The 24,288-nt window shown below is 45.1% G+C and overlaps 1 protein-coding gene and 1 long non-coding RNA gene across 3 annotated transcripts in view; one reads left to right on the forward strand and one right to left on the reverse strand.

Moving 5' to 3' along the window:
- clpb (ClpB family mitochondrial disaggregase) overlaps nt 1-24,288 on the forward strand; it is a 210,632-nt gene that overhangs the window by 73,789 nt on the left and 112,555 nt on the right. For both annotated transcript variants that reach the window (XM_063054713.1, XM_063054711.1), the window contains exon 6: nt 16,622-16,719. In XM_063054713.1, the coding sequence (XP_062910783.1) occupies nt 16,622-16,719 (98 nt within the window). The remainder of the gene's footprint in view (nt 1-16,621; nt 16,720-24,288) is intronic.
- LOC134349810 (uncharacterized) overlaps nt 1-24,288 on the reverse strand; it is a 53,356-nt gene that overhangs the window by 24,829 nt on the left and 4,239 nt on the right. The window contains exon 2 of the long non-coding RNA XR_010018776.1: nt 9,022-9,144. This is a non-coding gene — a long non-coding RNA (uncharacterized LOC134349810). The remainder of the gene's footprint in view (nt 1-9,021; nt 9,145-24,288) is intronic.

A 24,288-nucleotide genomic window follows, 5' to 3' on the forward strand; every position in this document is an offset into this window, starting at 1 on the left:
AGAAAGGCAGGTAGTCACATACATGTAAGGAGAGGTTAAGTTTAAAAGTCACACTGATAACTTCAGTTTGGTAAACCACAATCCTTTGTAAGGGTTTATAAGCAGTCTTTAAACTTTGCCCTTTAACCTTTGGTGAATGACGCTCCATTCCACTCAATAGAGACACGTGGGTCTACACAGCTGCATCCAGCTGTTTCTGCCTCTTTCTCCTTGACAGGTCAACAATGCTTCCCTGTTCTCTTAAAGCACATTATTTTTTAAATGGTTACACTTCAGCTTTCCAAAAGAGAGAAGGAAAAATTAGAGTGTGTGGGGGGTTCCAGAAAGTGACATGAAATCCTGGGAGTACAAATCTCGCAAAACCGCTCATGGTCTCAACATATCCTCCACTGTCAAGAGATCAAACTAACCCTTCTACTTTCTGAGGAGGCTGAGGAGAACTGGACTATGCACATCTATACTCATGTCCTTCTACAGATGCACATTTGAGAACAGTCGAACACACTGCATCACTGTGTGGTGTGCGAACTGCAACGGATGTTAAAACTGCCCAATGCATCACTGGCGTCAGTCAACCCACCATCGAGGACACATATACAGAAAGGTGCTCGAAAAAGGCCAATGATCTCATGAAATATCTCCCCAAACCAGTTACTTTCCCCAAGCAGTAAGGCTGATCAGCTCTTCCATTCACTAACCCACCCCTCCATACTCCCAACCACCAGTACTTTATCATTACCTGTCAGTCACCGATGTACAGATACTCCTGTGCCTAGTGTCACTTTATGTAACTATATAACCATATATAACAATTATAGCACGGAAACAGGCCATCTCGGCCCTTCTAGTCCATGCCGAACTCTAACCCTATCCTAGTCCCACCGACCTGCACTCAGCCCATAATCCTCCATTCCTTTCCTGTCCATATATCTATCCAATTTAACTTTAAACGACAACGTCAAACCTGCCTCAACCACTTCTGCTGGAAGCTCGTTCCACACAGCTACCACTCTCTGAGTAAAGAAGTTCCCCCTCATGTTACCCCTAAACTTTTGTCCTCTAACTCTCAACCCATGTCCTCTTGTTTGAATCTTCCCCACTCTCAATGGAAAAAGTCTAACCACGTCAACTCTATCAATCCCCCCTCATAATTTTAAACACCTCTATCAAGTCCCCCCTCAACCTTCTATGCTCCAAAGAATAAAGACCTAACTTGTTCAACCTTTTTCTGTAACTTAGGAGATGAAACCCAGGCAACATTTTAATAAACCTCCTCTGTACTCTCTCAATTTTATTGACATCTTTCCTATAATTCGGTGACCAGAACTGTACACAATACTCCAGATGTATGTATGTATGTACCATTGGTGGCCATTCTGTTAGGTACACCAGCTTGCTAATTCAAATATCTAATCAGCTAATCATATGGCAGCAACTCAGTGCATGAAAGCATGCAGACATGGTCAAGAGTTTCATTTGTTGTTCAGACCAGACATCAGTTCTGTGGACGAAAATGCCTTGTTAATGAGAGAGGTCAGAGGAGAATGGGCAGACTGGTTCAAACTGGCAGGAAGGCGAAGGTAACTCAAATAGCCACGTGTTACAGCAGTGTTGTGCAGAAGAGCATCTCTGAACGCACAAAATGTTGAATTTTGAAGTAGATGAGCTGCAGCAGCAGAGGACCACGAGCATACACTCAGTGGCCACTTTATTAGGTACAGTAGGTGCATAATATAGTGGCCACTGGGTGTAAAGTAATCTAAAGTATCTATATTTATTGTGTTTTTTTTATGTTCATTGTGCTTCTTTTATGCTGCATTGGTCCAGAGTCACAATCATTTTTTTCTCCTTTGCACTTGTATACTGACGAATGACAATAAACAATCTTCACTCGGGGGGGGGGAGTGTCTACAAGAGGGGTTGTGGAGGGTGGTGGAGACTGCAAACGGCCACAAAGTATCTGACAGCTCGCAGCTTCCAGCAAGCACCGCAGACAAATGTCGACACTTCCCTCGCCTGGAGCAGAGGGAGGACCTGACACCCAGGGCACGTGGAAGACACAAGAGGTCTCGACCGGGTCAAGTGAGACAGAGAGCAGAACACAGCAGGATGGCTCGGGGAAAAGGCATCTGAAGAACATTTATTAACTGCACACTTGTTTAACAGGCTCTGGGAAATCAGGCAAGCAAGTGAAACACGGGAGCTGGGAACGAGTCACAGTTTAATGGAGTGCCCTGAGGACATAACAGTCTAGGGAGATGCATTGCATTGGTAACTGGACACGGCCAGAGGACAGGTGTGAAGAGCAGGGTCTGTTTTGTGTCACTGATCCGGCAGTATAGTGCAGAGAGAGCAGTTGTTGCTCATGGGGGAGAAAGCTCTCTCATTTTGTACCTTCCCTTTCTCGCTCAGTCTCTTCCAGTCCACTGAGATGCATTATCGAGTGCCATGTGTTTGCAAGGGATTCAGGGTGATAGGGCAGTAGGACACATCAGCACGGTAACTTAATGCTGTTTAGCACCAACAATTGAGATTCAATTTCCACCATTGCCTTTAAAGAGTTTGCATGTTCTCCCTGTGACCGCGTGGGTTTCTTCAGGTGCTCCAGTTTCCTCCCACATTTAATGCAGGTAAATGTGAGGTTTTGCACTTTAGGAGAATAAACCAGGGTAAGGCTTGTACAGTGAGCAGTAGGGCACTGAGGAGTGAGATAGAACCGAGGGATCTGGGAACACAGGGCCGTAATTCCTTGAGAGCAGTGTCACAGGTAGATAGGGTTGTAAAGAAAGTTTTTGAACAGACGAATGGAAAGTTGACCTTCATTGCTAGAGGGATTGAATCTAAGAGCAGGGAGGTTATGCTGCAACTATGCAGGGTACTGGTGAGGCTGCACCTGGAGTACTGTGTGCAGTTCTGGTCTCCTTACTTGAGGAAGGATACACTGGCTTTGGAGGCAGTGCAGAGGAGGTTCACCAGGTTGATTCCAGAGATAAGGGGGTTAGACCATGAGGAGAGATTGAGTCACCTATGACTGTATTTGCTGGAATTCAAAAGAATGAGAGGAGATCTTATAGAAACATACAAAATTATGAAAGGGATAGATACTATGGAGGCAGGAAAGTTGTTTCCACTAGTAGGTGAGACTAGATCTAGGGAACATAGCCTCAAGATTCGGGGGAGTAGATTTAGGACAGAGATGACTGCTTTTCCCAGAGAGTGGTGAATCTGTGGAATTCTCTGCCCATTGAGGCAGTGGAGGCTGCCTCAGTAAGACAAGGTTGGACAGATTTTTGCATAGTAGGGGAATTGAGGGTTATGGGGAAAAGACAGGTAGGTGGAGATGAGTCCATGGCCAGATCAGCCATGATCTTATTGAAAGGTGGAGTGGGCTCGATGGGCCAGATGGCCGACTCCTGCTCCTATTTCTTATGTTCTTTTGGCACATTGGCCTTTTTAAATCAATGTTTTGAGTACAGGAGTTGGAATATAATGTTGAAATTGTCTAAGACATTGGTGAGGCCAAATTTGAAGTATTGTTGTGTAAACTAATCTTTAAAACCATGTTAGACCTCTCCCCTCTATCCCCTTGCCCATATAAAATAACCACTCTAACGATTAAAGATTAGCTTTATTTGTCACATAACAGTAAAAACATACAGTGAAATACGTCATTTGTGCCAAATCAGATCAGTGAGGATTGTGCTTGGTGCAGCCCACAAGTGTCGCCACGCTTCTGCTGCCAACATAGCATGCCCACAACTCTCTAATGCTAACTGTGGTATCAGCCCAGTATGCACCACTTCTTGTTCTGACAGATACAGATTTGACTTCTTATTTGAGAGACGAGAATGTTCGAGCCAGTCCAATCCCAGCCTAGTCTCATTGTCAGTCCTTGAAGTTGAGAAGAACTGGATTCCATCACAATCAAAACAGAACACGCTGGGGGAAATCTCAGCAGCTCAAGCAGCGGCTGTGGTGGGGGAGACAGTTAACTTTTCATCTCAGGACCCTAGCCTCGTACACCAAGTCATTTAAAAGGATGTTGCAATCTCACTGAAGCCCCATAAAACTGCTTCCTTGCTTTTATACCCTACACCTCATGTAAGAAAATACAACCTTCCTTTAGCTTTTCCCACCATCTTTAGTCTTTATAAATCAGAGTATTGACTACTCCCGTGTTTCATTTGCTTGCCTGATTTCCCAGAGCCTGTTAAACAAGTGTACAGTGGGAATGTTTATGTTCAAAATCTATAAAATGTTGGTGAGGCCAAATTTGGAGCATTGTGTGCAGTTCTGGTCATCAAATCAGATTAAATCAGTTTAATTATCATTCATTCAACCCATACAGTGATACAGTCAAGCAAGACAACATTCCTATGGGGCCCAGGTGCATAACATACATTCAAAATAGCAAGAGAGAGAAAAAACACACTTATAGTCAAGTCCCTGAGCAACATACAAGTTGATGTCACAGCTCGCAGCAACCTAGCCCGTCATTCCACTGGTCGAATACTAGAGGGCTGCATTGACAGGAGAGGCCAGCTCCCAACCAAGCATGGATGCTTTCACCGCCTCCAACGTTTCCGCACCTGCACTGCAGCAGGCTAGCCCACAGCTTGAGGCCTAGTCTTAACTACAACCAAGGCCAGACGACTGCCTCATTGCCTGACTTTCCACCAAACGAGGGAAACAGGCCTGCAGCATCTTACAATATCAGTGTCCAACAGGGTCTTGCGATTGCAAGAGAAATGTCCAATGCAGTCACTCACTGTTACACTACACTCTGCTTTCATGCACCAACTCCAAAGCCTTCAAGTTGCCGGCAGTAGCATGGTCTGCACCCAGGTCAGCTCCTCTGAACCCTTTCTGGTCTGACCACTGGCTTCTCCTTTTCCCAGCCGACTGCCGGCTTCCCCCTCTCCAACCTGAGCACCAGCGCCAGTTCTTCCTTCTCCGACTTATCTGCCGGCACCCCCACCAGCTGCTGCAAACAGCGAGCAGATCATGGATGCAGTAGACCCGCTGTGCCCGTTGTTCTTGGAGTCCAGTATAGTCTTGCGATTATAAAAAAACACTTTTTAAAAAGAAAAGTGCATCTTTGGTTGGCCCCTGAGAGGCCGCTGTGTTTGAATGTGTCGCCATCTACCACACCTGGAGTACTGTGTGCAGTTTTGGTCTCCAAATTTGAGGAAAGACATTCTTGCTATTGAGGGAGTGCAGCGTAGGTTCACAAGGTTAATTCCCGGGATGGCGGGACTGTCATATGTCGAAAGACTGGGCTTGTATACTCTGGAATTTAGAAGGCTGAGAGGGGATCTTATTGAAACATAAGATTATTAAGGGATTGGACACGCTGGAGGCAGGAAGCATGTTCCCGCTGATGGGTGAGTCCAGAACCAGAGGCCACAGTTTAAGAATTAGGGGTAGGCCATTTAGAACGGAGTTGAGGAAAAACTTTTTCACCCAGAGAGTGGTGGATGTATGGAATGCTCTGCCCCAGAAGGCTGTGGAGGCCAAGTCCCTGGATGCTTTCAAGAAAGAGATGGATAGGGCTCTTAAAGACAACGGAATCAAAGGTTATGGGGATAAGGCAGGAACTGGAAGCTGATTGTGGATGATCAGCCATGATCACAGTGAATGGCAGTGCTGGCTCGAAGGGCCGAATGGCCTACTCCTGCACCTATTGTCTATTGTCTATAGGAAAGATGTAAATAAGATTGACTGAATTCAGAGAAAATTTACAAGGATGTTGCCAGGACTTGAGGATGTGAGTTATAGGGTAAGAATGAATGGGTTAGGATTTTATTCCCTGGAAGAGTATAGGAGAGTAGGGGAGATTTGATAGAGGTACACACAATTATGAGGGATGTAAATAGGGTGAATGCAAGCAGGCTTTTTTCTAGAACCAGAGGTCACGGGTGAAGGGTGAAAGGTGAAATAGTTAAGAGGAACCTGAGGGGAATCTTTTTTGCTCAGAGGATGGTGCAAGTGTGTGTTGAGTTGCCAGTGAAAGTAGTGGATATGCGTATGATTGTAATGTTTAAGAGACATTTGCATAGGTTCATGGATTTGGCGGGGGGGGGTATGGTCTGGGTGTAGGTCGATGGGACTAGGCAGTATAACAGATCAGCATGGACTAGATTGATTCCCTCATGCCTTCATCATTCATTATGCATGTTCTGCCCTTTACTCGTCCTCCCAAAATACATCCGGATTGAATCCCATTTGCCACTGCTCTGCCCATTTTGCCAGCTGATGAATATCATCCTGTGGGCAACCTATCAACTACAATACTGATGTTTATCTCATTGTAATCACATTCTGTACAGGAGAAGATGACCTGGCCCAGTTTTACCCTTTACATAGGATTGTGTCAGAGACAAACAGCCGAGCCAACAAAGATATCCTGCTTTATACTACTGTTGTTCTGCCATTCCTGTTACCAAATTGGACAGTCAATCATGCCATTCTTTGAAAAATGCTCCCAGAGACTATTACAGGAGCATCGCAGTTAGCACATCGCTTTACAGCACCATCGATCACCAATTGGTGTTCAATTCCCCCCCCGCTGTCTGTGAGAAGTTTGTACGTTCTACCCGTGACCACATGGGTTTTCTGGGGTACTCTGGATTTCCCCCACATTCCAAGTTAGGGTCAGTAAGTTGTGGACATCCTCTGTTGGTGCCGGAAGTGTGACGACCCTTGCGGGCTGCCCCGCAAAACACCCTCGGACTGCTTTGGTTGTTGATGCATATTTCCATGTACATGTGACAAGTAAAGCTAATAGAGTATAGAGTATTACAACACAGTACAGGCCTTTCAGCCCACCATGTTCTGCCAACATTAACCTTTCCTTGCTACATAGCCCTCCATTTTTCTATCATCCAAGTCATAGTCATAGTCATACTTTATTGATCCCGGGGGAAACTGGTTTTCGTTACAGTTGCACCATAAATAATTAAATAGTAATAAAACCATAAATAGTTAAATAGTAATATGTAAATTATGCCAGGAAATAAGTCCAGGACCAGCCTATTGGCTCAGGGTGTCTGACCCTCCAAGGGAGGGGTTGTAAAGTTTGATGGCCACAGGCAGGAATGACTTCCTGTGACGCTCTGTGTTGCATCTCGGTGGAATGAGTCTCTGGCTGAATGTACTCCTGTGCCCACCCAGTACATTATGTAGTGAATGGGAGACATTGTCCAAGGTGGCATGCAACTGGGACAGCATCCTCTTTTCAGACACCACCGTCAGAGAGTCCAGTTCCATCCCCACAACATCACTGGCCTATCTAAGAGTATGTTAAATGTACCTAAAGTATCTGCCTCTACCACCACCCCTGACAGGGCATTCCACATACCCACCACTCTCAGTGTAAAGAACTTACCTCTGACGTCCCTCCTATAGTTCCCGCCAATCACCTTAAAATTATGCCCCCTCATATTAGCCATTTCCCTGTTAGAAAAAAGTCTCAAGCTGGTCCACTCTGTCTTTGCCTCTTATCACCTTCATAAAGTCACCTCTCATCCTCCTTCGTTCCAAAAGAAAGCCCCTAGCTTGCTCAGCCCGTCTTTATAAGGCATTCTGTAATCCAGGCAACATTCTGGTAAATCTGCTCTGCACTCCCTCTGAAGCCTCCATATCTTTCCTATAAAGAGGCAACCCCAGCTGAACACAGTATTGTAATCTTTAATCTTTATTCACCTTTTTCATGCCCTGCGTGATTTTATGCACCTCTGGTCAGAAGTCAATATGATAAGTACTTGGAAAACTTTGCAGGGCTGTGTGGAAAGTGTACAGTTGTGGGACAGTGTAGAGCTTTCAAAGGATCAGCACCAGACACTCCTCAGTAAATATTTCTGTAAAACTAGAACTAGTGAGCAGATGGGCGGTCTGGAGTATGTGAAAGTCTGTCTTGTTAAATGGCTTTGATTGTTGTCTCTCCATTTCCCATTAGCCGCAGTGGAATCAACTTACAGTGGGACATAACTCAGAACAGAGTGCTGCTCTCCTCAGCTGTGCAATTGAAGTTTTGTTTTGTAAACATTTTAAATGGCCATGCTAGGAACTCCTGGGCAGATGGAAGGTGCCTTTTCTCATTTGGCAGGCGTCTGGAAGGGTTTGAATTGGCCTCTGTGCTGCAAGGGAACCTCGATGGTGGCACTGCGCAGACCAACGGCTCATAAGCACCTACAGAGTCAGTGAATTCTACAGCACAGCAACAAGCGCTTCAGCTCAGCTCATTCATGCCAACCACATTATCCCCATTAGCTGGTCCCACTTCCCCACATTTGACCCACATCCCTCCAAACCTGTCCTGTTCATAAGACACTGGGATAGAATTAAGCCAATTGGCCCATCGAGACTGCTCCGCCATTGCATCAAGGCTGATTTGTATGTCTACATGTTGTATGTAGTTGTACCAGTTCATTGCACCATCAGAAGATAGGTAATCCTGAAAGCACATATCAAAGGCGGAAGGACAGGTTTTATCCAGCTGTTGTAAGACTATTGAAGAGTTTCCTGATGCAATGAAATGGACTTTTGACTTCACAGTCTATCTTGCACCTTATTGTCTGCTTGCACTGCACTCTCTGTGTTGCTTTATTCTGCACTGTTATCTGTTATTTTTGTTCGATCTCGACAAACTGTGTACTGATTTGATCTGTATGAACAGTATGCAAGACAGGCTTTCCACTGCATCTCAGTACGTGTGACAATAATAAGCCAAGAGCCATCCTCCTGTTTCACCATCCTGCAGCCGCTGCCTTTTTAAAGAAGCTGGCCAGGATGGAGTCAGTTGTTTCGTGGGAAATGCAGTCCCGATCTTGTGCACAGCAAGATCCCACAAGGGATGACATAATTTTAAGTGCCACAGAGTCATAGACTCGTACAACATAGAAAAAGGCCCTTCCACCCAGCCGGTCTATACTGACCAGGTTTCGCATCTAAGCCAGTGCCATTTGCCCACACTCTCTGTAAGATGAGCAACAAGGTAAATGTGTGATCGAACCGACTCACCAAAACTCCTCATACAGCACCATTGAAGCCCACCGTCTGTACCGGCTACACAGGGCACCCATTCTGCGGTCCACAGACCCCTTGGTACTGGTCCATGGCATCAAAAGGTTTGGAACCCCTGAGCTGGAAGAACAAGGGTAGCTGTGTGATGATCTGATCTGTATGGACAATATGCAAGGCAAAATTTTCACTGCGTCTCGGTACGTGTGACAATAATAAACCAGTTCCAATTTCTTTGTGTGAAACGTTCTGAGGTGTTTAAATACTTCTGTGCTGCTTTAATGCTGATGTTAATCTAGGAGGGCTCCCTACTCATTCACTGATCAGTTGTTTAATATGAGCTTCTTAATCCTGACAGTTTTAATTGTACAGAAGTACATAGAACATTACAGCACAGAACATTCTGCCCATGATGTTGTGCCAACTTTTTAACCTACTCTAAGATCAGTGTAATGCTTCCCTCCTGCATAACCCTCTATTTTCCATCATCCATGAGCCTATCTAAGAGTTTCATAAATGTGCCTGAGGCAGGGGTTCCCACCCTGTAGTCCATGGACCCCTCGGATGATGGGGTGAGCCCATGGCATAAAAAAGGTTGGGAACCTCTGGTATGGCTAATACGAGGGGGCATAATTTTAAGGTAACACTCACAACACGCTGGAGGAACTCAGCAAGTCGGGCAGCATCCGTGGAAACGATCAGTCGACGTTTCGGGCCGGAACCCTTCGTCAGGACTGTAGGGGGAAGGGGCAGAGGCCCTATAAAGAAGGTGGGGGGAGGGTGGGAAGGAGAAGGCTCCAGGTGAAAAACCAGTAAGGGGAAAGATAAAGGGGTGGGGGAGGGGAGGCAGGGAGGTGATAGGCAGGAAAGGTGAAGAAGGAATAGGGGAAAACACAATGGGTAGTAGAAGGAGGCGGAACCATGAGGGAGGTGGTAGGCAGCTGGAGGAGGGCGCAGAGTGACATAGGGATAGGGGAAGGGAGGGGGAGGGAATAGCTGGAAGTTGGAGAATTCTGTGTTCATACCAAGGGGCTGGAGACTACCTAGACGGTATATGAGATGTTGCTGCTCCAACCTGAGCTTAGTGTCATCATGGCAGTAGAGGAGGTGTTTTAAGGTGTTTGGAGGAAAGTTTGGGGGGGTGGGGGGATGTCAGAGGTAATTATTTTTTACACAGAGAGTGATGGGTGCGTGGAATGAGCTGCCTGGGGTGGTGATGGAGGCAGATACATACATTAGGGACGTTAAAGAGACTCTTAGATGGGCACCTGGATGAAAGGAGAATGGAGGGTTACGTGGGAGGGAAGGGTTAGATTGAGCATGCAGTAAGTTAAAAGGCCAGCACAACATCATAGGACGAAGGGCCTGTAATGTGCTGTAGTGTTCTATGGTCTATGTACCTGCCTCTACCACTGCCCTGGGCAGTGTGTTTCTCTTAGCATGCTCTATGCAAAAAAACACCTTAAAATTATGCCCCCTCGTATTAGTCATTCCCACCCTGGGAAGCAGTCTTGGGCTGTTCACTCTATCCATGCCAAGTGTGTAGTTAGGAATGTACATGATATCTGCTGTGTTACTCTCTGTTACTCCATTAGAGGGCATGTGCTATAACAAGAGGGTGGGCTAATGTGCTGTGTTCCCTGGAGCAGCGGAGGCTGAGGGGAGGTCTACAAGATTATGAGAGGCATAGATAGAGTAGACAGACACTAGCTATTTCCCAGGGTTGAAATGTCTAATACCAGAGGGCATGCATTTAAGGTGAGTTCAGGTAATTTTTAAGGAGATGGAAGGGGCATTTTTTTTTACAGAATGCACTGCTTGGGGTGGGAGTAGAGGCAGATACATTAGAGACTTCTAAGAAACGTTTAGATAGGCACGTGAATGTGAGGAAAGGGAGGAAAATGGAATGTTTTGGACATTGTGTAGGCAGAGGTGATTAGTTTACTAATTGAGTTGGTTGAGTACAACATTGTGGGCCTGTTGAGAAAGACCTGTTCCTGTGCTGTACTGCTCTGTGTTCCAAGGTGCAGTGGTTCACCGAGGCCACCACTGGGTTCCAGGAATTCGGCAGGTGCTCCTTGAGGATTTTGTCTTCAATGGCCTGGTTGCTGCGTAATTTAAATAATGATTGTTTGATTGTCCCCGCAGTAACTCAAGGGCTGCGCCAGGCCGATATTGGACTCATTTTTCTCCCTTTATTGATTGTGTGATTACTCTGCCATTCTGTGATGATTAGGCAAATTCCATTATCGATGAAGGGGAACTGATTGAGGATGTTGTACTATGGACATCATTCTGGCTGTTTAAATAAAGATCGCTGTGTCAGAGTGTTTACATCCAGCCCCCTGTCCTCCCTAGCCCAGTCTAACTGTACAAGGTGCCACATCTACTGCCTATCTGGAAGTACACATTAAACACGCACAGCACACAATCCCACAAAGCCTTGAGATAGTAGTTTACTGCTTCTGTCACTGATGTTAATTTATTTACGTAGAGATACAACGCAGAACAGGTCCTTCCAGTCCACTGAGCTGTACCACCCAACAATCCATCTAGTTAACCCTAACCTAGTCACAGGAAAGTTTACAATGACCAATTAATCTATTAACCGATGTGTCTTTGGACTATTGGAGGAAACCAGATCACCCGGAGGAAACTCACGCACGCACGGGAGGAACTTGCAAACTTTCTTACAGTTGGTGCTGTAATTGAACTCTGATCTCTGATGCCCGAGCTGCGATAGTATTGCGTTAACCACTACACTACCATATTGATGATGAAATTATTAATGGTTAATCACACAAGATGGAATTAACTTCTCTTTTTGTTGAAATTGTATAAGGCCTAATTTAGAGTGTTGTGTGCAGTTCTGCTCAGATTGTAAAGGGAATTTACAAGGATATTGCCAGGATTTGAGGATCTGAGTTATAGGGAAAGGTTGAATAGGTGCGGACTTTATTCCATGGAGTGTAGGGGAATGAGGGGAGATTTGATAGAGGTTTACAAAATTATGAAGGATATAGATCAGGTAAACGCAAACAGGCTTTTTCCACTGAGGTTGGGTGAGACTAGAACTCAAAGTCGTGGGTTAAGGATAAAGATGAAATATTTAAAGGGAGCCTGAGGGGAAACTTCTTCAACCAGAGGGTAGTGAGAGTGTGCAACGGGCTAACAGAGAAGGTGGTGGATGCGGGTTCAACTTCAACATTTAAGAGAGGTTTGGATGAGTACATGAACATGAGGGGTATGGAGGGTTACGGTCCTGGTGTGAGTCGATGGGACTAGGCAGAGTAACAGTTCTGTACAGACTGGATGGGCTGAAGGGCCTGTTTCTGTGCTGTAGTGCTCTATGGCTTCATCATCTCCATGCAGCACACTGAAGTCAAGCACCCAGCACTGCCCACAAACACTGCCAGAGGTGGTGAACCCAGTATATATATGAGTGTGAATGTGTGTATATATGTATGTGTGTGTGTATATATATATATCTAATAAAACTCCAGAATTGATTGTGAGCAAGCAGGCAGTTTCAATACCACCCTTAGGAGTGTTGAGCACAGCAGCGATCAATATTGCAAAGAGCAGGATGTAAATCGTCACTGCAGCAGACATGCTTAGGGGCAGAGCACGCAACTCCCAGAGAACAGAGATAACCAGGCTGTAATCGGCAAAGACTCGGATGTATGGTAATGATCATCGCTCCTTCTACTGAGTTTTTATTTTAGACCACAGGACACAAGAGCAGAATGAGGCCACTCAGCCCATTGAGTCTGCTCCACCATTCCATCATGGCTGATTTATTATGCCTCTCAACCCCATTCTCCTGACTTCTCCCCGTAATGTTTGACACCTTGACTAACCAAGAACCTATCCACCTCCACCTTAAATATACCCAATGACTTGGTCTGTAGCAATGAATCTCACAGATTCACCACCTTCTTAATTGCAAATGTCACTCCACTCTTCAAGAAGGGAGAAAGGCAGAAGAAGAGGAATTATAGTCCAGTTAGTCTGACCTCAGAGGTTGGGAAGATGTTGGAGTCGATTATTAAGAATGAGGTCTCAGGGTACCTAGAGGCACATGATAAAATAGACCATAGTCAGCATAGTTTCTTCCAGGGAAAATCTTGCCTGACAAACTTGTTGGAATTCTTTGAAGAAATAACAAGCAGGATAAACAATAGAGAATCGGTTGACATTGTGCACTTGGATTTTCAGAAGGCCTTTGACAAGGTACCACACATGAGGCTGCTTAACAAGCTACGAGCCCATAGAATTACGTGGAAGACTCTAGCATGGATAAAGCAGAGGCTGATTGGCAGGAGGCAAAGAGTGGAAACAAAGAGAGACTCTGCAGATTTCCTCGTGTTTGGAGCCTTGTCTGGTTGGCTGCCAGTGATTAGTGGTGTTCCACAGGGGTCTTCTTTGAGACCAATTCTTTTTATGTTATGTGCCAAAGATTTGGATGGTGGAATTGATGGCTTTGTTGCAAAATTTGCAAACAATATGAAGGTAGGTGGAGGGACAGGTAGTACTGAGGAAATAGAGAAGCTACAGAAGGACTTAGATTAGGAGAATGGGCAAAGAAATGGCAGATGGAATACAGTGTCAGGAAGTATATGGTCATGCACATTAGTAGAAGGAATGAAAGGGTTGACTATTTTCTAAATGGAGAGAAAATACAAAAAAACTGAGATGCAAAGGGACTTGGGATTCCTTGGGCAGGATTCCCTAAAAGTTAATTTGCAGGTTGAGTCTGTGGTGAGGAAGGCAAATGTGATGTTAACATTCATTTCAAGAGGACTAGAATATAAAAACAAGGATGTAATGTTCAGACTTTATAAAACACTGGTGAGGTGCAAATTTGGACCCCTTGTCTTAGAAAGGATGTACTGAAACTGGAGAGGGTTCAAAGGAGGTTCACGAAAATGATTCCAGGATTGAATGGCTTGTCATATGAAAAGCGTTTAATGGCTCTGGGCATGTATTCACTAGAATTTAGAAGAATGAGGAGAAACCTCATTGAAACCTAACCTATCAAATGGTGAAAGGCCTTGATAGAGTGGATGAGGAGAGGATGGTTCCTATGGTGGGAGAGTCTCCAGAGAACGCAGATTCAAAATAGAGGGGCGTCCTTTTAGAACAAAGATGAGGAGGAAATTCTTTAGCCAGAGAGGAATGAATCTGTGGGATTCTTTCCCACAGGCAGCTGTGAAGGCAAAGTCTTTATGTGTATTTAAGGCAGAGGTTGATAGATTCTCGATTGGTTAGGGCATGAAAGGATACAGGGAGAAGGCAGTAGATTGGAGCTGAGAGGAAAATTTGACCAGCCATGGTGAAATGGTGGAGCAGACTCAAAGAGCCAAATGGTCTAATTCTGTTCCTATATCTTATGGTCTTATGGCTAAAGAAATTCCTCCTCATCTGTGTACTAAAAGGACATCCTTCTATTCTGAGGTTGTGCCCTTTGGTCCTAGACTCCCCCACGATAGGAAGCATTCTCTTCACATCCACTCTATTTGGCCTTTCAATATTCGATAGGTTTCAATGAGATTTCTCTCCCCCCCCCCCACCCCCACCCCTTTTTTCTGAACTCCGGCATCATTTTGATGCAGCATTTATATGATTTCAGGATAAGATTATGAAAGGTTTATATTATGTTGACCCTGTGTAAGGCATTGGTGAGGCTACATTTGGAGAATTATGTGCCATTCTGGTCACCTATATACAGGAAAGATACCAATAAACACAAAAGCGTACCGAGAAAATTTACAAAGATGTTGCTGGGTCTTGAGGAGATGAGTTATTGGAAAATGTGAATGAGTTAGGACTTTATGCTCCGAAACGTAGGAGAATGAAAGGGAATTTGTGGGATATAGATAGGGATACAGGAATGCACGCAGAGTTTTTCCACTGAGGCATCCTGTTCCTGGATTCACTCCACTCTCCTCCATCTCTGCGCTCCAATTTGTGCCCATTGATGTCTACTTTTGATCTTCTCATAGCCTCTCCTTCCCAGTCAGCTGCCTGTCTACTACTGCAGCTCCTTGTGCCCAAGGGGATTTCTCCCTAATTCCTATGTTGTAGAGTCATTCGGCAGAGAAACAAGACCTTTGGCTCGCCTCATTAACACCGACCATTAAACCCACCTATACAAATCCCATGTGCTGGCACTTAATCCATTGCCTTCTCTGCTTGGTAAATGCTGAGATTCCCCTTAAATGGTGATTCTGATAGACACGTCTCATCAACCCTGTATGACAATGGGAAATGGCTCAGAGGTTATCCTGAATAAAACGACCACGAGTTCAAAGGGGTTATGGAGTCATAGAACGGTACAGTTGTTGTTCAGACGGAACATCAGAATGGGGAAGAAATGTGATCTAAGTGTCTTTCACTGTGGTATAATTGTTGGTGCCTGACAGGATGGTTTAAGTATCTCAGGAACTGCTAATCTCTGAGGATTTCCCATACAACAGATTCTAGAATTTACAGAGAATGATACGAGAAATAAAAAATATCCAGTGAGTGGCAGTTCTGTGGGCGAAAAATGCCTTGTTAATGAGAGAGGTCAGAGGAGAATGGCCAGACTGGTTCAAGTTGACAGGAAACCAGCAGTGACTCAAATAACCACACATTGAAACAGTGGTGTGCAGAAGAGCATCTCTGAACACACAGCACATTGAACCTTGAAGTGGACTGGCTACAGCAGCAGAAGACCACAAACATACACTCAGTGGCCACTTTATTAGGTACAGGAGATAGCTAATTAAATGATGACTGGGTGTGTGTGTGTGTATGTATATATATGATGGTCTTGACCTTCAGTGTGTTTATGTTTTGGACATCAGCACTTTAAATGGTATTGTACTCAGACATCACAATATTTCCCTTGATTTCTGCTTTGACTGATACTTCTATCTGATTAAGTGCGTCCCCGTTCCTTAAGCAATCTGTAAAGGCTCCTTAGTGAGTGCATGTGTGAGGATTTTGTGAAACGAGAGTATTGATGAGCTGAGCTGCTAGTAAGTCAATGGTAGGCATATTGTTGTGCTGTGCTGGGAGAAATGCTGTTGAATTTAGAGGGATATTACTGTGTAGAAGGTGTGGGAGTTTGCAAATAGGAAGGGTGAAAGTGACTTGATAGAGATGTACACGATGATAAGAGGCATAGATTGAGTGGACAGCCAGAGACTTTTTTCCCAGGGTAGAAATGGCTAAAACAAGTGGGCATAATTTTAAGGTGATTGGAGGAAAGTATAGGGAGGATGTCACCGGTAAATTTTTTACACGGAGTGGAAGGGGCGTGGGGCAGATACATTAAGGACTTTTAAGAGACTCTTGGATAGGCACATGCATGATAGAAAAATAGAGGGCAATGTAGGATGGAAGGGTAAGATTGATCTTAGAATAGGTTAAAGGTCAGCACAACATTGTGGGCTGAAGGGCCTGTACTTTGCCGTATTGTTCTGTGTTCTTTGTCACGTCAGAGACCGTGTGTTGCTGAGTTGATGAACTCAGGTCATGTTGTTCTGTCGAACTTTCTATAGCTGTCCTAGTTGTCTCCACCATATTGAATGGTCACCTTTCTCTCACTCAGGCGCCAACCCCTCGCTGCAGAACGACATGGGACACACACCCGTCGATTATGCCCGGGAAGGAGAAGTCAAGAAACTACTGAAGGAAGCTGAAGTGAAGGCAAGTGTATCGGCTTATCTCTATATCCTGAGACCCATGCGGGAATGTTGTTTACCTGCTGTTTTCCATGTTATAGACAATGACTTAGGCTTCTGTCCAGCAGCTAGGCAAGGCTGAACTGGCAGCCTTGTGGCTAGCTTGACACTTTACAGTGCCAATGATCGAGGTTCAAATCCCGTCGCTGTTGGGAAGGAGTTTGAATGTTCTCCCCTTGTCAATATGGGTTTCCTCCGGATTTTTCCCACTTTCCAAAGACGTACGGGTTAATAAGTTGTGGCGTGCTATGTTGATGCAGGAAGCGTGGCTGTCCCCAGTACACGTTGTCATCGACACAGAACGACACATTTCACTGAGTGCTTTGGTGTATGTAAGACCATGAGACATAGGAGCAGAATCAGACCATTCGACCCATCGAGTCCTTTCTATATTCGATAGATTTCAATGAGATCCGCCCCCCCCATGTACATCTGACAAATACAGCTAATCTTTTCTTAATAAAAGAGTTGTTTTTTGAGCACAGCGGGTGTTGCACTTTTAGAGAGGCCAGTTTTGGGAAGGAATGTGACAGAGTCAAGAGTTATACAACACAGAAACAAGCCCTCCAGCCCAACTAGTCCATGCTGACTAAGATTCCTATACAAGCTAGTCCTATTTGCCTGCCTTTAGCTCATCTCCTTTTAAATCTTTCCTATCTTTGTACCAGCTATTCAACTGAGGGAATCTAGAACTGTACAAGTCATTTAGCTCATGATGTTGTGCCAAGCTTTTAGCCTGGTCTAAGATCAATATCACCCTTCCCTCATACATAGCCCTCAATTTTTATGTCATCCATGTGCCTGTTTAAGACTCTTAAATGTCTCTAATGTATCTGCAGTGTGCTCTACACACCCACAATTCTGTGTAAAAACACCTGCCTCTGGCACCCCCCCTAAATTTCCTCCAATCACCTTTGTTATGCCCCCCTCTTATTGGCCATTTCCACCCTGGAAAATACAGAAAGATAGGCAGGAAGGCAGAGGAAGTGGGGTGGCGCTGTTAATTAAGGATGAGATCAGGGCAATTGTGAGAGACGATATAAGATATACGGAGCAGAATGTTGAGTCCATCTGGGTAGAGATTAAGAGTAGTGAAGGGAAAAAAAAAATCACTGGTGGGTGTTGTCTACAGGCCACCTCATAAAAATATTGCAGTGGCAGAGGCGATTAACCAGGAAATAACTGAGGCTTGTAAGAACAGAACGGCAGTTGTCATGGGGGATTTTAACTTCCACATAGATTGGATGCATCAGGTTGGACAAGGAAGTCTTGAGGAGGACTTCATAGAATGCAACTGTGATGGCTTTCTTGAACAGCATGCTAGTGAACCTACAAGGGAAAATACTATCTTAGATCTAGTCCTGTGCAATGAGACAGGTAAGATTAACCATCTTGTAGTCAGGGATCCTCTTGGAAAGAGTGATCATAGTATGATTGAATTTCGCATACAGATGGAGGATAAAATAATTAGATCTAAAACTAGTATATTATGCTTGAACGAAGGAGACTACAACTGGGTGAGGGAGGAGTTGGCTAATGTGGATTGGGAGCACAGGCTATTTGGTAGGACAGTTGAGGAACAGTGGAATACTTTCAAAGAGGTTTCTCACAGTGTTCAACAAAAGTATATTCCAGTCAAAAGTAAGGACAGTAAGTGTGGAGAGAGCCAGCCTTGGATAACTAAGGAAATAAAAGATAATATCAAGTTAAAAGCTCGTGTACAAAGTCGCAAAGAGCAGTGAGAGACTGGAGGATTTGGAAAACTTCAAAAAGCAACAGAGAACAACTAAACAAGAAATAAGGAAAGATAGAGTATGAAATTTTGGATCGGGACTACAGAGTGTCATGGGAGCTGAATTCTGAAGGAAGGCAGTTTTTTCTAAAAACTTCTTCGAGTGCAAGAAGGGCGAGACTGCGCAGGCGCGTGACGTCAACAGGACCGCGCGGAGAGTTTAAAAAGGCAGGTTCCTGCCAACGGCTCTCTTTTGGATCAGGACTACAGAGCGTCGTGGGAGCTGAATTCTGAAGGAAGGCAGTTTTTCAAAAAAACTTCGAGTGCAAGAAGGGCGAGACTGCGCAGGCGCGTGACATCAACAGGACCGTGCGGAGAGTTTAAAAAGGAGACCACCCTATACAGCAGGCAGCTGCAGCTGTCGGAGCGGGCAGTGGAGTGAGTGGGAGCAGAGTGTAGGGCTTCGGCTTCAACGGGCTTCAGCAGTAAACGGGAAGAGGCGAGAGCGAAGCGCCAACTCTTTTTTCTCCCCCCCCCCCCCCTTCGCGAATTGGCCCGGACAGACAGAGGAACAGCAGGGCTCTCACAGCTAATGGTACAAGCTAACGGTTTAAAAAGTTCATCTGTTTGGCGAGGTAAGTGGGTGAGTAGACTTATTTTTCCTGTTTCATTCCTGTAGAATTAGATAGCATGCCTACAGGGTTAGTGCTTTGTTCAGGGTGTCAGATGTGGGAATCCTGGGAGACCTCCAGCCTCCCTGATGGCCACATCTGCGCCAGGTGCACCGAGATGCAGCTCCTCAGAGACCGTGTTAGGGATCTGGAGCTGCAGCTTGATGACCTACAGTTTATTAGGGAAAGTGAAGAGGTGATAGACAGGAGCTACAGGGACGTAGTCATCCCTAGGCTACAGGGGTCAGAAAACTGGGTCACTGTCAAGAGATGGAAGGGAAATGCCCGGATAGTGGAGAGCACACCTGTGGCTGTCCCCCTCCGCAACAAATATCTTGTTCTGGATGCTGTTGAGGGGGATGACCTGACAGGGGACGCCTACGGTGACCGGGTCTCTGGCACTGAGCCTGGCGCTGTTGTGCAGGAGAGAAGGAGGGAGAAGAGAAATGCGGTAGTCGTAGGGGATTCCATAGTCAGGGGAACGGACAGGAGATTCTGTGAGCCTGACAGAGATACCCGCATGGTGTGTTGCCTCCCAGGTGCCAGGGTATGGGATGTCTCGGATCGGGTCCTGAATATTCTGAAGGGGGAGGGTGAGCAGCCAGTTGTCTTGGTACATGTTGGCACCAATGACATAGATAGGGCAAAGGAGGAGGTCCTGAAGAGAAATTTCCGGAAGTTAGGAAGGAAGCTGAGAAGCAGGACCTCCAGGGTAGTAATCTCGGGATTGCTACCTGTGCCATGTGCTAACGAGGGCAAGAATAGTCGGATCAGGCAGATGAATGCATGGCTGAGAGACTGGTGTAGGGGGCAGGGCTTCAGATTCTTAGATAATTGGGATCTCTTCTGGGGGAAGTATGACCTGTTCAAAAAGGACAGGTTACACCTGAACCTGAAGGGGACCAATATCCTGGCGGGAAAGTTTAATAGAGCTGTTAGGGAGGGTTTAAATTAATTTGGCAGGGGGATGGGAACCGGAATGACAGAGCGGAAGAAGGGGAAAACAGAAATAAATCTAAGATAGTGAGCAGTAAAGATGTCAGGAAAGACAGGCAGGTGATGGGGCAAATTTGTAGCCATTGGGATGAGTTGCAGTGCAATAAAGTTGCAGTGAAATCAAAGCGAAAAGTATCAAATACTGGTCTTAAGGTGTTATACTTAAATGCACGCAGCATAAGGAATAAGGTGGATGATCTTGTCGTACAGCTACAGATTGGCAGGTATGATATTGTGGTCATCACTGAGACGTGCCTAAAGGATGCATGTCTCTGGGAGCTGAACGCCCAAGCATACACGGTGTATCGGAAGGAAGGAAGGTAGGCAGAGGGGGAGGCATAGCTTTATTGGTAAGAAATGATATTAAATCATTAGAAAGAGGTGATATAGGATCGGAAGGTGCAGAATCTTTATGGGTTGACCTAAGAAATAGCAGGGGTAAAAGGACCCTGATGGCAGTTATTTATAGGCCTCCAAACAGCTGCAGGGATGTGGACTACAAATTACAACTGGAAATAGAAAAGGCTTGTCAGAAGGGCAGTGTTATGATAATTGTGGGGGATTTTAACATGTGATTGGATTGGGAAAATCAGGTCGGCACTGGATCTCAAGAGAGAGAATTTGTAGAATGTCTGCGAGATGGCTTTTTAGAACAGCTTGTTGTTGAGCCCACTAGGGGATCGGCTGTACTGGATTGGGTATTGTGTAATGAATCGGAGGTGATTAGAGAGATTGAGGTGAAGGAACCCTTAGGAGGCAGTGATCATAACATGATTGAATTCACTGTGAAATTTGAAAAAGAGAAGCCGAAATCTGATGTGTCGGTATTTCAGTGGAGTAAGGGAAATTACGGTGGCGTGAGAGAGGAACTGGCCAAAGTTGACTGGAAAGGGACACTGGCGGGAAAGACAGCAGAGCAGCAGTGGCTGGAGTTTATGTGAGAAATGAGGAAGGTGCAAGACAGGTATATTCCAAAAAAGAAGAAATTTTCGAGTGGAAAAAGGATGCAACCGTGGCTAACAAGAGAAGTCAAAGCCAAAGTTAAAGCAAAGGAGAGGGCATACAAGGAAGCAAAAATTAGTGGGAAGACAGAGGATTGGGAAGTTTTTAAAACCTTACAAAAGGAAACCAAGAAGGTCATTAAGAGGGAAAAGATTAACTATGAAAGGAAGCTAGCAAATAATATCAAAGAGGATACTAAAAGCTTTTTCAAGTATATAAAGAGTAAAAGACAGGTGAGAGTAGATATAGGACCGATAGAAAATGATGCTGGAGAAATTGTAATGGGAGATAAGGAGATGGCAGAGGAACTGAATGAGTATTTTGCATCAGTCTTCACTGAGGAAGACAGCAGGGTACCGGACACTCAAGGGTGGCAGGGAAGAGAAGTGTGCGCAGTCACAATTATGACAGCAAGTACTCAGGAAGCTGAATAGTCTAAAGGTAGATAAATCTCCTGGACCAGATGGAATGCACCCACGTGTTCTGAAGGAAGTGGCTGTGGAGATTGCGGAGGCATTAGCGATGATCTTTCAAAAGTCGATAGATTCTGGCATGGTTCCGGAGGACTGGAAGATTGCAAATGTCACTCCACTATTTAAGAAGGTGGCAAGGAAGCAAAAAGGAAACTATAAACCTGTTAGCTTGACATCGGTGGTTGGGAAGTTGTTGGAGTCGATTGTCAAGGATGAGGTTACAGAGTACCTGGAGGCATATGACAAGATAGGCAGAACTCAGCATGGATTCCTTTAAGGAAAATCCTGCCTGACAAACCTATTACAATTTTTTGAGGAAATTACCAGTAGGCTAGACAAGGGAGATGTAGTGGATGTTGTATATTTGGATTTTCAGAAGGCCTTTGACAAGGTGCTACACATGAGGCTACTTAACAAGATAAGAGCCCATGGAATTACGGGAAAGTTACATACGTGGATAGAGCGTTGGCTGATTGGGAGGAAACAGAGAGTGGGAATAAAGGGATCCTATTCTGGTTGGCTGCCGGTTACCAGTGGTGTTCCACAGGGGTCCATGTTGGGGCCACTTCTTTTTACATTGTACATCAACGATTTGGATTATGGAATAGATGGCTTTGTGGCTAAGTTTGCTGACGATACGAAGGTAGGTGGAGGGGCCGGTAATGCTGAGGAAACGGAGAGTCTGCAGAGAGACTTGGATAGATTGGAAGAATGGGCAGAGAAGTGGCAAATGAAGTACAATGTTGGAAAGTGTATGGTTATGCACTTTGGCAGAAAAAATAAACTGGCAGACTTTTATTTAAATGGGGAAAGAATTCAAAGTTCTGAGATGCAATGGGACTTGGGAGTCCTCGTACAGGATACCCCTAAGGTTAACCTCCAGGTTGAGTCAGTAGTGAAGAAGGCGAATGCAATGTTGGCATTCATTTCTTGAGGAATAGAGTATAGGAGCAGGGATGTGATGTTGAGGCTCTTTAAGGCGCTGGTGAGACCTCACTTGGAGTACTGTGGGCAGTTTTGGTCTCCTTACTTAAGAAAGGATGTGCTGACGTTGGAGAGGGTACAGAGAAGATTCACTAGAATGATTCCGGGAATGAGAGGGTTAACATATGAGGAACGTTTGTCCGCTCTTGGACTGTATTCCTTGGAGTTTAGAAGAATGAGGGGGAGACCTCATAGAAACATTTCAAATGTTGAAAGGCATGGACAGAGTGGATGTGGCAAAGTTGTTTCCCATGATGGGGGAGTCTAGTACGAGAGGGCATGACTTAAGAATTGAAGGGCGCCCATTCAGAACAGAAATGCGAAGAAATTTTTTTAGTCAGAGGGTGGTGAATCTATGGAATTTGTTGCCACGGGCAGCAGTGGAGGCCAAGTCATTGGGTGTATTTAAGGCAGAGATTGATAGGTATCTGAGTAGCCAGGGCATCAAAGGTTATGGTGAGAAGGCAGGGGAGTGGGACTAAATGGGAGAATGGATCAGCTCATGATAAAATGGCTGAGCAGACTCGATGGGCCAAATGGCCGACTTCTGCTCCTTTGTCTTGTGGTCTTGTGGAAAGTAAATTAGCACAAAATATAAAAACAGATAGCAAAAGTTTTTATAAATATATAAAGTGGAAGAGGGTGGCTAAAGTCAACATAGGTCCCTTGGAAGACGAGAAGGAGAAATTGATATTGGATGATAAGGAAATGGCTGAGGCATTGAACGATTATTTTGTGTTGGTCTTCACGGTGGAGGACATGTCTAATATGCCAAAGAAGAATGTTATGGACGAAATGGGAGGTGAGGACCTCAATAAAATCATTGTCACTAAAGAGATAGTGATGAGCAAACTAGAGAGCCCATCAATGGGGACGGGAGAGGTTCCGGAGGATTGGAGGGTTGCGGATGTTGTTCCCTTATTCAAGAAAGGGAGTAAAGATAGCCCAGGAAATTATAGACCAGTGAGTCTTGCCTCAGTGGTTGGTAAGTTAATGGAGAAGGTCCTCAGAGGCAGAATTTATGAACATTTTGAGAGGTATAATATGATTAGGAATAGTCAGCATGGCTTTGTCAAGGGCAGGTCGTGCCTTACGAGCCTGATTGAATTTTTTGAGGATGTGACTAAACACATTGATGAAGGAAGAACAGTAGATGTAGTGTAAATGGATTTCAGCAAGGTATTTGTTAAGGTACCCCATGCAAGGCTTATTGAGAAAGTAAGGAGGCATGGGTTTCAAGGGGACCTTGCTTTGTGGATCCAGAACTGGTTTGCCCACAGAAGGCAAAGAGTGGTTGTAGACAGGTCATATTCTGCATGGAGGTTGGTCACCAGTGGAGTGCCTCAGGGATCTGTTCTGGGACCCTTACTCTTCATGATTTTAATAAATGACCTGGATGAGGAAGTGGAGGGATGGGTTAGTAAGTTTGCTGATGACACAAAGGTTGGAGGTGTTGTGGATAGTGTGGAGGGCTGTCAGAAGTTACAGTGGGCCATTGATAGGATGCAGAACTGGGCTGAGAAGTGGCAGATGGAGTTCAACCCAGATAAGTGTGAAGTGGCTCATTTTGGTAGGTCAAATATGATGGTAGAATATAGTATTAATGGTAAGACTCTTGACAGTGTGGAGGATCAGAGGGATTTTGGGATCGGAGTCCATAGGACGCTCAAAGCAGC

The sequence above is a fragment of the Mobula hypostoma genome, chromosome 7, assembly GCF_963921235.1.
Source record: "Mobula hypostoma chromosome 7, sMobHyp1.1, whole genome shotgun sequence".
NCBI lineage: Eukaryota > Metazoa > Chordata > Chondrichthyes > Myliobatiformes > Myliobatidae > Mobula > Mobula hypostoma.